Below are 13,044 nucleotides of genomic sequence, written 5' to 3' on the forward strand. Positions count from 1 at the left end.
GAAAGTGCATTTTCATATTAACATTTCAAAAAAGTTGATATTTTGAGTTTCTAGTAATACTTACGGCCCGTTTAATAAGGTTTTTGTGTATAAATAAAATTACAAACAAAACTAACTTACTACAATTTAATCATAATTTAATAATTATTTTATTTATACACAAAAGCGTTATTAAACGGGCCGTTAATATTACTGAATATTAATATTTACCTAAAACATTCTACTAAATGTAATCGAACATCATGTCAAAAACATTTGACTTTAATTTTTATTTAAATTACGCTTCTACAAAAATTTTCAAATTAAAAATGTAAACAACCTACAACAGCACGAATTTATAAAGACTAAGACTGGCCAAATATGTACAGCCATTTTAACGTTTTACCATACCTAACATTTAGTCGAGCTCCATTTTTATATATAAGAAGAAGATATAATATTTATAAATATTTGATATTCATATAAACAAACAAGATAAACAAAACAACACTGACACTAACATTCGTCACTTAATTTAATTAAAATAAACCTAAATAAATATATAATTTTTTTTTTTTTTTTTTTATTTCTGTTAATTTTAACAATCAGATTACAATACAATCTATAAGTTAAAAGTTATGGTATTGAAAATCAAAATCAAAAAGAAAAAAAAAAAAAATATAGAATAATGGAAATTAAAGAAAAGAAATAGAATAAATGAATGAATAAATAATAATTAAAATAATAGTATTAATAATAAAAACGATAATCAATAATAAATAATAATTAAAAATAACTTGTTTGAAAATTTTCCTGTGCAAAACAGGGAAATTATGTTGTTGACGGTAGATCGCTGGGCCATTTTCTTTTCAGGCGTTTTAATTTATCGGCTGTTTGTACTATTTGCATTTCCGGATTGACGTGTGCATCCAATTTGTTTTGAAAGATAAAACTTCTGTTCTTAATAACTTCCGCCACTGTTGGAATTTTTAGGTCTTTATGGATCATGTGGTTGGTCATAAACCAAGGAGCCTTACAAATCATTCTCAGAGTTTTGTTTTGTACTCTCTGGATTATTTGAATGTTACTCTTGCTGGCGCAGCCCCATAGCTCTATCCCATAAGTCCATATTGGGATTATTATTGCTTTGTATAATATGAGTTTATTTTCTAGAGACAGTTTAGATGATCTTCTCATTAGCCAGTTTATTTCTTTCAGTTTCAAATCTATTTGTTTTTTTTTCTTTAAAATATGCGTTTTCCAATTTAGTTTACTGTCTAAATGTATTCCCAGGTATTTTACGGAATCCTGGTTTGGTATAATTGTCTTATTCAAATACAAGTCAGGACTTGTGTGACTTCTCAGTGAAATGATGAGGTGTTGAGATTTCTTAGCGTTAGTTTTTATGTTCCATTTATCTAGCCATAGTTCTATTTTCGCCAGGTAATTTTGAAGTAAAAAAGTAGCTGTTGTTACATCTTCATGACTTGAGGTTATAGCAATGTCATCAGCATAGGTGCTTATCGTTAATGTCGGATCGAGTGGCATATCACTGGTGTATAGCAAATATAGTATTGGACTGAGAGCACTGCCTTGCGGAACACCGGAATGAATTGGTTTTGGAGGGGAGAGATCTTCATTTTCTTTAATTTGAAAGGTTCTATTTGATAAGTAAGATTCCAAAATTGTGAAATATTTTGGAAATGTTTTCTTTAATTTATATAATAATCCCATGTGCCAAACTTTGTCGAAGGCCTGGCTGATGTCTAGAAAAACTGCTACACAAAATTCTTTTTTATTCAGGGCTGTGAGGATTGAGTTGGTTATTCTGTTGCATTGCTGTATTGTTGAGTGATGTCTTCTAAAACCAAATTGGTGGTTAGGTATCCAGGATTCTTCGGGATGATCTTCTAGTAGTCTTTGTAAAATTAATCTTTCGAATACTTTTGATAGGGATGGAAGCAGGCTTATAGGTCTATAAGATTTTACGTCAGATGAATCTTTGTTTGGTTTTGGGATCATTATGATTTTTGCATTCTTCCAAACAGATGGCCAGTAGTTAAATTGAAGAATGGAGTTGAAAATGGATGTGATAAATAGTAGACATTTTGGTGGAAGTTCTTTTAACATTTTAGGAGAGACTTGATCGTTTCCGGGGGCTGATTTTGATTTGATAACTTTGATTTTATTTTTGATTTCACTTGGTTTAAAAGGTCTTATCATAGACGTTTGGCAATTTCCTTGAAGCGCATTCAATATTTCAATTTCAGGTGACAAGTTTTGTTTTTTGAAAACATCAATCAAGTATTCTGCGAATGCTTTACACTTTTCAGCGTCACTTTTAGCCCAAGTTATGTGGTTCTGAGAGCAAACTTTGAGAGGCGATTTCGACATAACAGGTTTATGTTTGTTCTTTATAGGTTTCCAAATAGAGGCATCATATCTATTTAGCTGCGAAACATATGAATTAAAGGAATCATTCTTCCAAATGGCGATGATTTTCTTTAATTTATTGCTAATTTGAATATATAATAAATAAATAACCGAATATTTCATATCCTTCCATAGATAAATAAGGATAAGTATCCATCTTACCAACTTCAACTTATCGTTAGTTTAATTTTTAACTTAAAATTTTGACAGTTACCTTATGATATATTTTTAATAAAAAAAAAATTATTTATATATAATTATTGAATTATTAAAGACAAAATGTTTGAAATTAGGTTACAATACAAAAAACTTTTTTTTTAGTTTTATGGTAAAATTTTATTCAATCCGACATCTCTGTAACACTTTTTATATAACTCTAATTGTACTCTATTTGCTAAGACATGTGTTATATACAATATAATACTATAAACTCATCTAAATTAAAAACATTATTTTCAACCTCAAAATTTTTAATATTTAATTGAAAAAGGAGATTATCATGATTGATATAAAAAAGATCTCTACACAGCATCAATTCTTCAAGTAATTTACAAATTTTTATAAGATAATTTGCAAACTGTAATTAATTTTCTAACTAACTAACTAAACTAACTGCGTAAGAGCGATATCAACAAAACTCCAAAGAAAAAGTAAGTGCATATGTGTACAAATTTCCTATTAAAACTTTAATAATACAAAGAATTGTTGTTCTCATAATATCTTTAATTGTTCTATTTTTTACTAAAACATTTTTGTATATATTATTTACATTTTATCTAAAATAGCTGAAGGTACAACAACTGTTTGTTTTGCAGGTTTATTGCTTATTGTTTGAGTTTTATTGTGTTCATCGATATCCAAAGGTGTTTCCAATGTTGAGTCTTTCGTAAAAAACCATTCCTTTTTATTTAATAAAAATAATAACATCAATGCAGGTAAATGAATTAGTGAAAATCTAAATAGTTTTCTAGAACTTTTACTGTCCGATTCTTTATAAAATTTCCAAGCTGTAATAAAATAATAAATTTAATATTTATAATTCATAACTTTTAGGAAAATTTTCAATGCACTACCTAAGTACATAAAGTATCCGTTCAATGGTAACATTTCAGCAGCAAACCAATAATTAGTAACATCTAGAAAAGGAGCTGATAATGACAAGGCTGCTAAAAAACAGGTATGTCTTAAAGCAACTCTTCTACATAATGCAGGATCAGTAACTGCCATCATTCTATATCCGGCTCTGCTGTAATCCGGTCTTAAATTCCAAGATAACGCATTAAAATGTGGAAATTGCCACGTATATAAAAGGCCTCCTAAGATAAATGCTCCTGCACTTAAATTACCGGAACAAGCAGCCCAACCCATTAGGGGTGGGATTGCTCCGACTAAAATAGAAATAAGATGTAAAAAATTCAAATTCACACATGGATCATTAAAAGATGTTAGAATTACCAATTGATCCAACCCAAGTATTTAGAATACTTATTCTTTTCATTGGAGTATATACAGATGTATATAATATTAAATTAGCTGCTCCTAATCCTGCTGTTAAACCATTTACACCAAAATATAACATACCTATACCCGTAGATGCAGCAACCGTAGCAAAACCTACAGCATGTAATGGACTGAAAATAATAAATATAAAATATCTTTTTCGAAATAGATATGGATATAATTTTCAATACTACCTTAAAATACCCCTGACTAAAACTCTGTTCTTAGTTCTAGACATTTGTGAATCAAATGGAACTTCAAAAAACTGGTTTATAGAATTGGCAGCGCCTGATACTAAACCTGTACCCAGTGAACACAATAAAAATGTTGTAAGTTCAAAGGGTGCGGGTGCCATTGCATATCCTGCCATAGATGTTATAACAACTAGAGCTAGAAAACACCAAATCTTTGAATATATATTTCTAATATAAATAAAAATTTATTTCTTACATGTCAGTCTTATTTTTGACAACATGAGGTAGTGTTGTATTAACTTTGATGCATCTGAATTTGGTGTAACAGTCCATGCCGGTTCGGGTATAATGACTTTTTTTACTTTAGTTTTTTCTTTAGGAATTTCGCTAGTAGGTAATTCTATTGTTACTGCTATTGATGTGTTATTTCTCATCGGTGATCTAGCTCTGGATTTTGTTGTAATGAAAGCAGGCGGTATGCCAGCTTTCGATGTTTTATCGACATACTACAGAAAGTAGAGAATAATTAAAATATAATGAATTAACTTGGGTAAAGAATTTTCGTAACCCATATTATAAATGAAGTGTTAAAGGATATTATATAAATAATAGTACTGTTTATTATTCTATTTAATAAATCTTTACATACTTGTTTTAAAATAGTCCTTGACAGAGAATTAGAGTTACATATGTCTTTACATAACCTCTTATGAACAAATATTGATAGCATGTTCAATTAAGAACTTTTATCTGGACATTGTAAATTGTGCTTTTGTTTCCAATAATCAATAACATAAAATATGACAGTTTGTAAATTATATAACATATTACACGTTTGTTTATTTGATTTTCACATTTTCAATGCGAAAATTTCGCCATTGATAAACGTCAAACGGTTGCGAAAGAATTACGATAGATGGCTCTACTAACATGATGAAAATGGAGCGAAATTCAAATATTTATAAACCAATTGAATTTTATTTGGTTTCATTTTTTAAATCATATAAAAGAATAAATATGTATTCTAATATATAATTTTAGTGTTACAAATATGTTACCATTGTCCTTTATTATAACGAAGTCGGTCCACGTTTTCCCCTTGTTTTCTCCAACCATTTATAACCAGGTTCGCCGACTTCATCCTGATATGTGGTCAAAGGCATGTAAACAATATCTTTTCTCATATATCCAAAAATCCTTCTGGATGTCAGAGGAACTGGCATTTGTTTGATATCAGTTTTAATATATGTGTGTCGTAAATGTAAAAGGAATTCATCGTCTACTTTTACAGGTTTTAAGGCATCTTCTACTTTTTCCTGGCAATACGATACGTTATAAACTGTACGCATACGTTCACGTTGATTATCTTCCTAAAATAAGTGGATAAGAAATATGCATAGAATGTTATGGTTTAGTTATATATTTTTACTAGTAATTTTCTCTCTCCAGATCGTGATCTCTTGACTTCTATAGGTTTTTCTCCGAAATCTACATAATTTCTTTCTGGTCTTATAGGTTTTCGAGGCGTCCCTTTATGGCCAATATAATCTTCGTTATATACGGTTAAAAAAGACATGACTATCTAAAACAGGTAATTGAGGATGGTGAAAATTGTTACAAAAATTTATCATAGTGTGTAGTTTGAAAATAAATGAATTGACGTTGTGACAAATTCGTATATCGGATGCAGTTGTACAAACGTGCTGTGAATAATAATTTCAAATAAACGGTAAAGAAAACCTTGTGTAAATAATGTGGACATAAAATATTTATCTGCTGACGCGTGCATATATAAATATAATCATCAAACACACATTCTTATGAATATTTTTTTGTGAACGTAATCGAAATATAAAACATGCCAGGCATTTCACTTGCAACCGGTAGGGTAAATTAATATTTAACCTGAAACTACGCGTGGTTTTGTGAATTTGTAGTACCGGTTTTAAAGGGACAATGCAAATTTATATTAAGTGCATATTGTGACTAATAAGAGGAGTTGAATCCCCTTTCTGTAGTATTGCAATGACTGACAATTATATATTTTAGCATTGCACTCCCCATCACAAAAGGGTTTATACTTCAAGTCCTTAACCCGACTTCTATAATTACCTTGTAATTACCTGTGGAAACTGATATCACCAACTATACGAATGAAACAAAATGTACTTACTATATTATTTAATATTCCTGAGGAATACAGGAATGAGGGCATGACTGTATCTAAGTACAGTCATGTCCTATGTTTAAACTTTAATGCACTTAATCATCTTTTATTATGAGATAATTAACAAACTGACGGAGTGACGGAGAGAATAGCTAATAAACAATACAATTTGACCTTTGCTGGAACGGTTCTTCTCTCCTGGCACAATTTACACACCACTATACACTAAGCGGGTCCAAGGACTCGCGCCTGGACCCGACCGACCTCATCGGAGGATGTTATATTTGTTAATGATCGTTTTTAACCCTCGAGTTAGATCTTATATTGCAGGAACCCTAGTAGAGGTGGGTAAGGAATGCCTTTTGCACTGAGGGTTGTGTAACCCTTTGGCGATTGTGCATATTTTCGTTACAATATTCATTTGTTGTAGGTCCAACAGAGGCTATCGGTTCGAACGTGGGCTAGCACCAACTAGTCCCGGGTTCGCAAAAAAATAGTTATCTTTGCATATCATCTTTTAATCTGATTCAATTAAGTTGTTATGAAATAAAATTGTTGAAAAAATTCAGGGAGGGCGCATAAAATATTATTATTCGAGCGGGGGGCGTAAAAGGTTATATTATAAGTAGCTGTAAGGTTTAATTCGGTTAAAATCAATAATATTTATTTAATTTTGCATAAATTTTCCAAATTCTACATTTATTTTAGACTAACTGTTTGTAATTTAATAAATTACATATAATACATTTTTACGTTGATGCGTTTTTAAAGTACACTAAGTTGCTGCATGGCTCTATAATATTAGACAATATAATTTTCTACCAATTGATCAAATATTCTATTCATATTCGACTAGATTAAAAAGATACAAATGATGAAGGTTATAGATAATAATGATCAGAAATCCGTCACTGGTTTTGAATATAATTCCAATGAAATAACTCATAATTTGCTAGAGATGACCTCACAAATTCCACCATGTTAAAAAAGCTAAGAACCGAATATTTTTTATAGACAGGTCTTAATTGTTATATATATATATATATATATATAACAATATAATATATATATATATATATATCCAAAAAAAATATTACACACACACACACACATATATATATATATATATAATTGTTATATATAAAAAATGACAATATATCAGTATCTCACAGTATATACTTGTAGTAAATCAAATTATAAACAATGACTAGAGACATAGAAATTCTCGTACTGACATTTACTAGAAATCTCTAATAAGCTTATGTGGAGAAAGTATATATATATATATATATATATATATATATATATATATACACATATATTATACACATTTATATGTAGTTTAATATGTATGTATAGATTAGAGCGATGATATACAAAAGTAGGGTGTTTGTCTACCTATATTGTTTGTATATATATATATATATATATATATATATATATATATTAGTTATTTTTTATTTATTACATCAGGAGTATAAAATATCATGTTTTTATATTTCTAATGATAGTTCTGAATCTATTATATACATATATATTTCTATATCATATTTAACTATTAGATAATTAAATATTTCATATTTAAAATTTGTTGAATTTAATTTCAATATTAGAAAGCCATACTGTTTTATTTTTCAAAATTAGATAATTGGATGCAAATAATATAAAGAAGACAAATTTTATTTTCTTTTCTATTAATTTCCCAATCTGGCCCTCGTCTCTAGGTATCTGGACACCTCTGGCCACATATGCCAATAGGATGGTGTTTTAAACAATATGCTTATTCATAAATACAAACACAAATATATGAAAACACAACTACATACAAAATTACAAAAACCTTGTCCAACGATTACTAAGCGCGATAGATAGTTCTATGAATTACATTTCAGTTGTTGCTGATGGTGAACAAATAGTTTTGTGCCATTATTCGGATTAAAAATCGATCAATTTACAGGTATTTATTGTTAATTAGTATTATACAAGTGTTTAGTAAATAGTATTAATTAACAGCATTAATAATTGAAAAATAAATGGTGTTGGTGTCTAAACGTTTTGAAAATCACGAGCGCTCTGATAAGGCTTTGTTTGTGATAACTGATATTTGAGTTGCTAAAAATAAATATTGATGACTGTAATTGTTTGGCAGAATATAATGAAATATTTAAAAATTAAAGTATAAATTAAAATTATTATTCAAACCTATGCAAAAGTTGTAATTCTACAAAATTTATAATAGTTTTCTAGAGATTGTTTAAGCTCATATTAATTAACTTCCCGTAGGGTAAGTTATAGTAATAGCAAAAAAAATTTAAAAATAACGTTTCTGAATATTTTAGCATAACTTAGAAAAAATGGATGTATGTGTGTGTGCGGATACAAATTTTTGTAGACGATTTCGGAAACACCGATCAACCGATTTGAATAATACAAAAAACATTCAATTCGTATTAATAAGGAAACTGATTAGTTTTTGGCGAAGGCAGGTCTAGTCTTTCCGAAGATACAGGAAAAAAGTGCCAAAAAGGTAACTCAGTTTTTAAGAGAACGGAGCATCCGATTTTAATAATTCAAAAAACATTTTACGAGATGAAGATTAAATTTTTGGGAAAGCAAGTCCAGCGGTTATGGACTCTCAATAGAAATAAGTTAAAAAATGTCATTTGGCGGTCAAAAATGTTTATTGGACATCCAATTATCAGATATTTTATAGAGATTTTAATAATGTGTACACATTTTGTGTAAATGTTTTTGGGTTCAGCATCAAGATTTTTAATTACGGTTCGGGAAGTTCCAGCAATTTGTACATACAATATTTTATTTAAAATATTTTAAATGTTAAAGAGATTTAAAAAAATAACAGCTAAATTATTGGAAGAAATAAAAATTTCATAAGCACATGTTTCACGAAGATTACAGCAAGTATAACCTCGCTCTGGTATTTCGTGAAAAATATTCATCAGCAGCGATGAAATAACTGATATTTTAATTTATCTCATGTCAAATTGCTTTTTATAACTTAATTTTCCTTTTTATTAACTTCCCGTAGGGTAAGTTATTTACTATTTTCTTATTGCTTATACTTTTTACAGTATAAAGGGAAAGTTCAAAACATAAGTTTGACCTGTACAATATAACATCCTGTACCTGTACTGTATAATTGTGTTGTATAAATATAAATAAACCTAAATATCATGCATTTCTATTTACAATATGTAATATTACATAAAATTACGCTAGAATACATTTCCGTGCCGAATTTCATAATTTTGATAAAAATCTTTGCGCAAACTCACTCAGTCGGACGATTTCTAAAACAATACATTTCTTGCAAAAAAAAAACGAAGTAATTGTTAAATAATAGTTAGATAAAAATCAATGTTCGATAACTTTGAGAGTTGCGGTAGTTTATTATTTTAGTCGATTCCTTTTACTCGATTATTAATATCATGATTTCATAAGAATCGAGAGAGATTGCATTTGCTGTTTTGTAATGATAAATATTTATGTAGGTATTAAATTTAATAAATGTTCTAGTTATATAGAAAGAATTGGCCTCTCAGGAAATATTTTATATCATGCAACTTTTGAATATGATGTGACTACTCATTTATGCATTTATTAATAATATCTATTCTAACGTTTCAATCGTAAGTTAAACATGAGAAAAATGTTTCAGTAGTTTGTTTATGATGGATTAGTTTATAATATTGTCTAATATCAACTTGGTACAAATATTAAAATGGCGTTTTTTGACCGGGCCACAAATTGCAAAACGGGAAAATGTACTAAATTCACATTTACGATATGAAAGTAATATACTTTTATACCAACATCTCTATAAACTTAGACGTTCTATTGCGCAAAATGTTTGCGGCTCTGCACCCCTGAATTGCCACTTGACCTTGGATAAGGGCTAGATCCAGGTTGGGGCGCAAACCGCCGGAAAAACGACGGTAAAAATACATATTTGGTTAGATGTGAGGAGAAAAATTACTATTATGATCTGTAAAAAATGCAACTACGTTCACTACGTTCTTCACATTATTTGTCAACTCTCTAAATCATTTATGATTTTGATCTCGATCGTATTTACGAAACTAGTGGTGTATGGCATCGTGCCTTAAGGCAAATTGCTGTAACTTCCCGCACCGTAATTAAATATTCGAGGGAAAAAATCGATAAATATTGATCAATGATTGATATTAATTGTTTTAAACATTTTCAAATAGATAATTATAATCACTTTATATTTTGTCGTTCATAAAATATACATCTTATCACTCAAAACACTTGAAAATCTTTACATTAGCAAGAGGTGCCGAATAAATCCATCTGAGGATATATTTACTTATGATTAGAATAACGCATTTAAAATACATACATTTTCAAACTGAATTGTAAATTTAAAATTCATATTTAAAGTATAAAACTTTGTATACTTTGGAACATTTTGAAAAAAAAATCTGAAAATTTTAAAATTTGCGGTAGATTGAACGGTAGAAGTAAACTTTAAAAATAAAGAATCTTGGTACGAAACCCAACAAAATTGTAACAATTTTAGTACTCATTTTTAAAAATTTTATCAAACATCTGATAATTTGGTGTGCATATGTCTAATGATCATTTTTGACCGCCAATTATATCATCTCCCAAACCGCTAGGCCTGCCTTACCAAAAATTTTATTAACTCTTCATTTCGTCAGTACAAGTAAAATGTTTTTTGAATCATTCGAATCGGGTACTCCGTTCTCTCAAAAACTGAATTACCGTTTTTGGTACTTTTTGCCCTGTATCTTCTCATCAATAGGAATTGAATGTTTTTTGAACCACTCAAATCGGTTGATTCGTGCGCCCGAAATCGTGGACGAAAAATTGTATCCAAACATCTGAGGTATGCCAAAATGTTCAAAAACCTTCAAAACGTGAAGATATGCAAAAAATTTCATTTACGATTTTTTTGCGATTACTATAACTTACCCTACTGGTAAGTTTAGGGGAAAGGGGGATTGACAAAAAATCACGAAATATCACGTGGGGGAGGGAGGGATATAGTAAGATATCACGTGCATTTATTTTTTAACTATTTTTTTTTAAAAGTTTAAACATTTTACACGTGATGTTTGACGGAGAAGGAGGGGTAATTTTGAATATCACCATGGATTACCAAGAACGGGGGTCCAAAAACCGTTAAAAACTCGCTCACATGATTAATGGACGCCCCCTTATTTAATTTTACAATGATTAGATATAGTTTTAAAAAATTAAAAGTGTTTTCATATCATTTTTAAATTATTATAGGAACAATGACACCAGCTCTAGATACAACCATGAACAAAATGAATGGAGATATATTTGTTCAAAACAAACAAAATGGTTTTAGTAGAGCTACCCAAAGGTAATTTTATACTAAAAAATACGTATTTGATTATGTATATATATATATATATATATATATATATCATTAATTAACAATTTAGTACCGGTATTTATCTTGTATTAGATATGATATAGAAGAAGTTTTGACGTCAATAGATAAACTTAATTCAAATCATGTTCAAAGTTTTATTTCAATAGTTAGTAAGTATAAAGTGTTTTAACAAGTGTCAATACATTTTACCAAAATAATTAGTATATTACGAAATAACATAAATATAAATGGGTTTAGTCAGATAAGTATCGAAAGAAAATTTAAAAAAAATATGTTAATTAGATTAATACCGAAGATCTACCCCTAGTTTTTAGTTAATTGCATATCTGCTGTTGACAAATCTAATATAAATACTTTTAATACAATATAGAAATGCAAATTATTCAATTTAAACTTATTTAAATAAAATATTTGTCCTAAATAAATAATTTTAATTAATTTTGTATTAACGATACAAACTCTTCCAACGTACCAAAAGCAGTTTCAAAGACATTTTAAAGGATTCAGAGTTTTTTTTAATGTGTTATTTTGTTTAGAGTCATTAAACATTATTTAATTTTGTACAAATTTTCTGATTATTTAATATATATTTGATGAATGTTTTGAAAATTATTACACATTTAATAAAAAAAAATCGTTTGCAAAGTCGCTGCTCTAAACTTGGCTAGATTTTTTTACAAGTTATGTCCAATCGCGATTTTAAACAAAACCAAGTTCTGGTAAACTTATGGAATAATATTCATTATTTAATTTTATTTATTTAATTAATTTTATTATATTCATCACATAATTCAATTCCAGGCACACTTGTACAACATATTTCAAACCCATTTCAATCCCTGAATCTTTTTCCACAACCATCGAATGGACAATTGGATCGACAAAGAAAAATCTCAGTGAAAGAATCAATTATAAGGTAAAAATTCAACAAATATTAATATTTATTGTTATTGATGAAAATTTAGCAAATGAATTGTTATGTTTTAGAAAACATTTGCACCATACAGATTTGTGGAAACGATTGAAACCGAAATAGGAGCCAAAAAATGAGGAATTTTATACATATTTATTATTAATCATAAATATTATAAATATTATATAGAGCTCCTTAATATATATATATATATATATATATATAACATTCCATTAATCGTACAAATACTTTTTTATATTTTATAATACAAATGTTATAAACGTATAGAAATAAATAGTGGTGTTATCTTTTAATTGTTTTATTTAACATTACAATTAAACGAATAATTTTTTTAATACGTTTAATAACTTATTCAGTCAAAATAAAATAATAAAAAATGTAAAAAAATAATTAGTTCAATAGACGA

At 28.3% G+C, this 13,044-nt stretch overlaps 1 protein-coding gene across 2 annotated transcripts in view; it reads right to left on the reverse strand.

Moving 5' to 3' along the window:
- Positions 1–3,124: 3,124 nt before the first annotated feature.
- The window catches only part of LOC113363596 (protoheme IX farnesyltransferase, mitochondrial), a 269,846-nt gene continuing 259,926 nt past the window's right edge, over positions 3,125–13,044 (reverse strand). The window contains exons 5-11 of one of the 2 annotated variants that reach the window (XM_026606090.1): positions 5,536–5,688; positions 5,165–5,476; positions 4,363–4,612; positions 4,107–4,302; positions 3,868–4,043; positions 3,486–3,800; positions 3,125–3,419 (exon numbers count right to left, since the gene is read on the reverse strand). In XM_026606090.1, the coding sequence (XP_026461875.1) occupies positions 3,178–3,419; positions 3,486–3,800; positions 3,868–4,043; positions 4,107–4,302; positions 4,363–4,612; positions 5,165–5,167 (1,182 nt within the window). In that variant the 5' untranslated portion in view covers positions 5,168–5,476; positions 5,536–5,688 and the 3' untranslated portion in view covers positions 3,125–3,177. Of the gene's footprint in view, positions 3,420–3,485; positions 3,801–3,867; positions 4,044–4,106; positions 4,303–4,362; positions 4,613–4,755; positions 4,955–5,164; positions 5,477–5,535; positions 5,689–13,044 lie in introns of those variants that run through there. The other variant, XM_026606089.1, reaches the window with a different exon arrangement.

This window comes from Ctenocephalides felis, unplaced genomic scaffold (genome assembly GCF_003426905.1).
Source record: "Ctenocephalides felis isolate EL2017-DRISC unplaced genomic scaffold, ASM342690v1 CF-g0.4_SCAFFOLD_00845, whole genome shotgun sequence".
Classification (NCBI taxonomy): domain Eukaryota; kingdom Metazoa; phylum Arthropoda; class Insecta; order Siphonaptera; family Pulicidae; genus Ctenocephalides; species Ctenocephalides felis.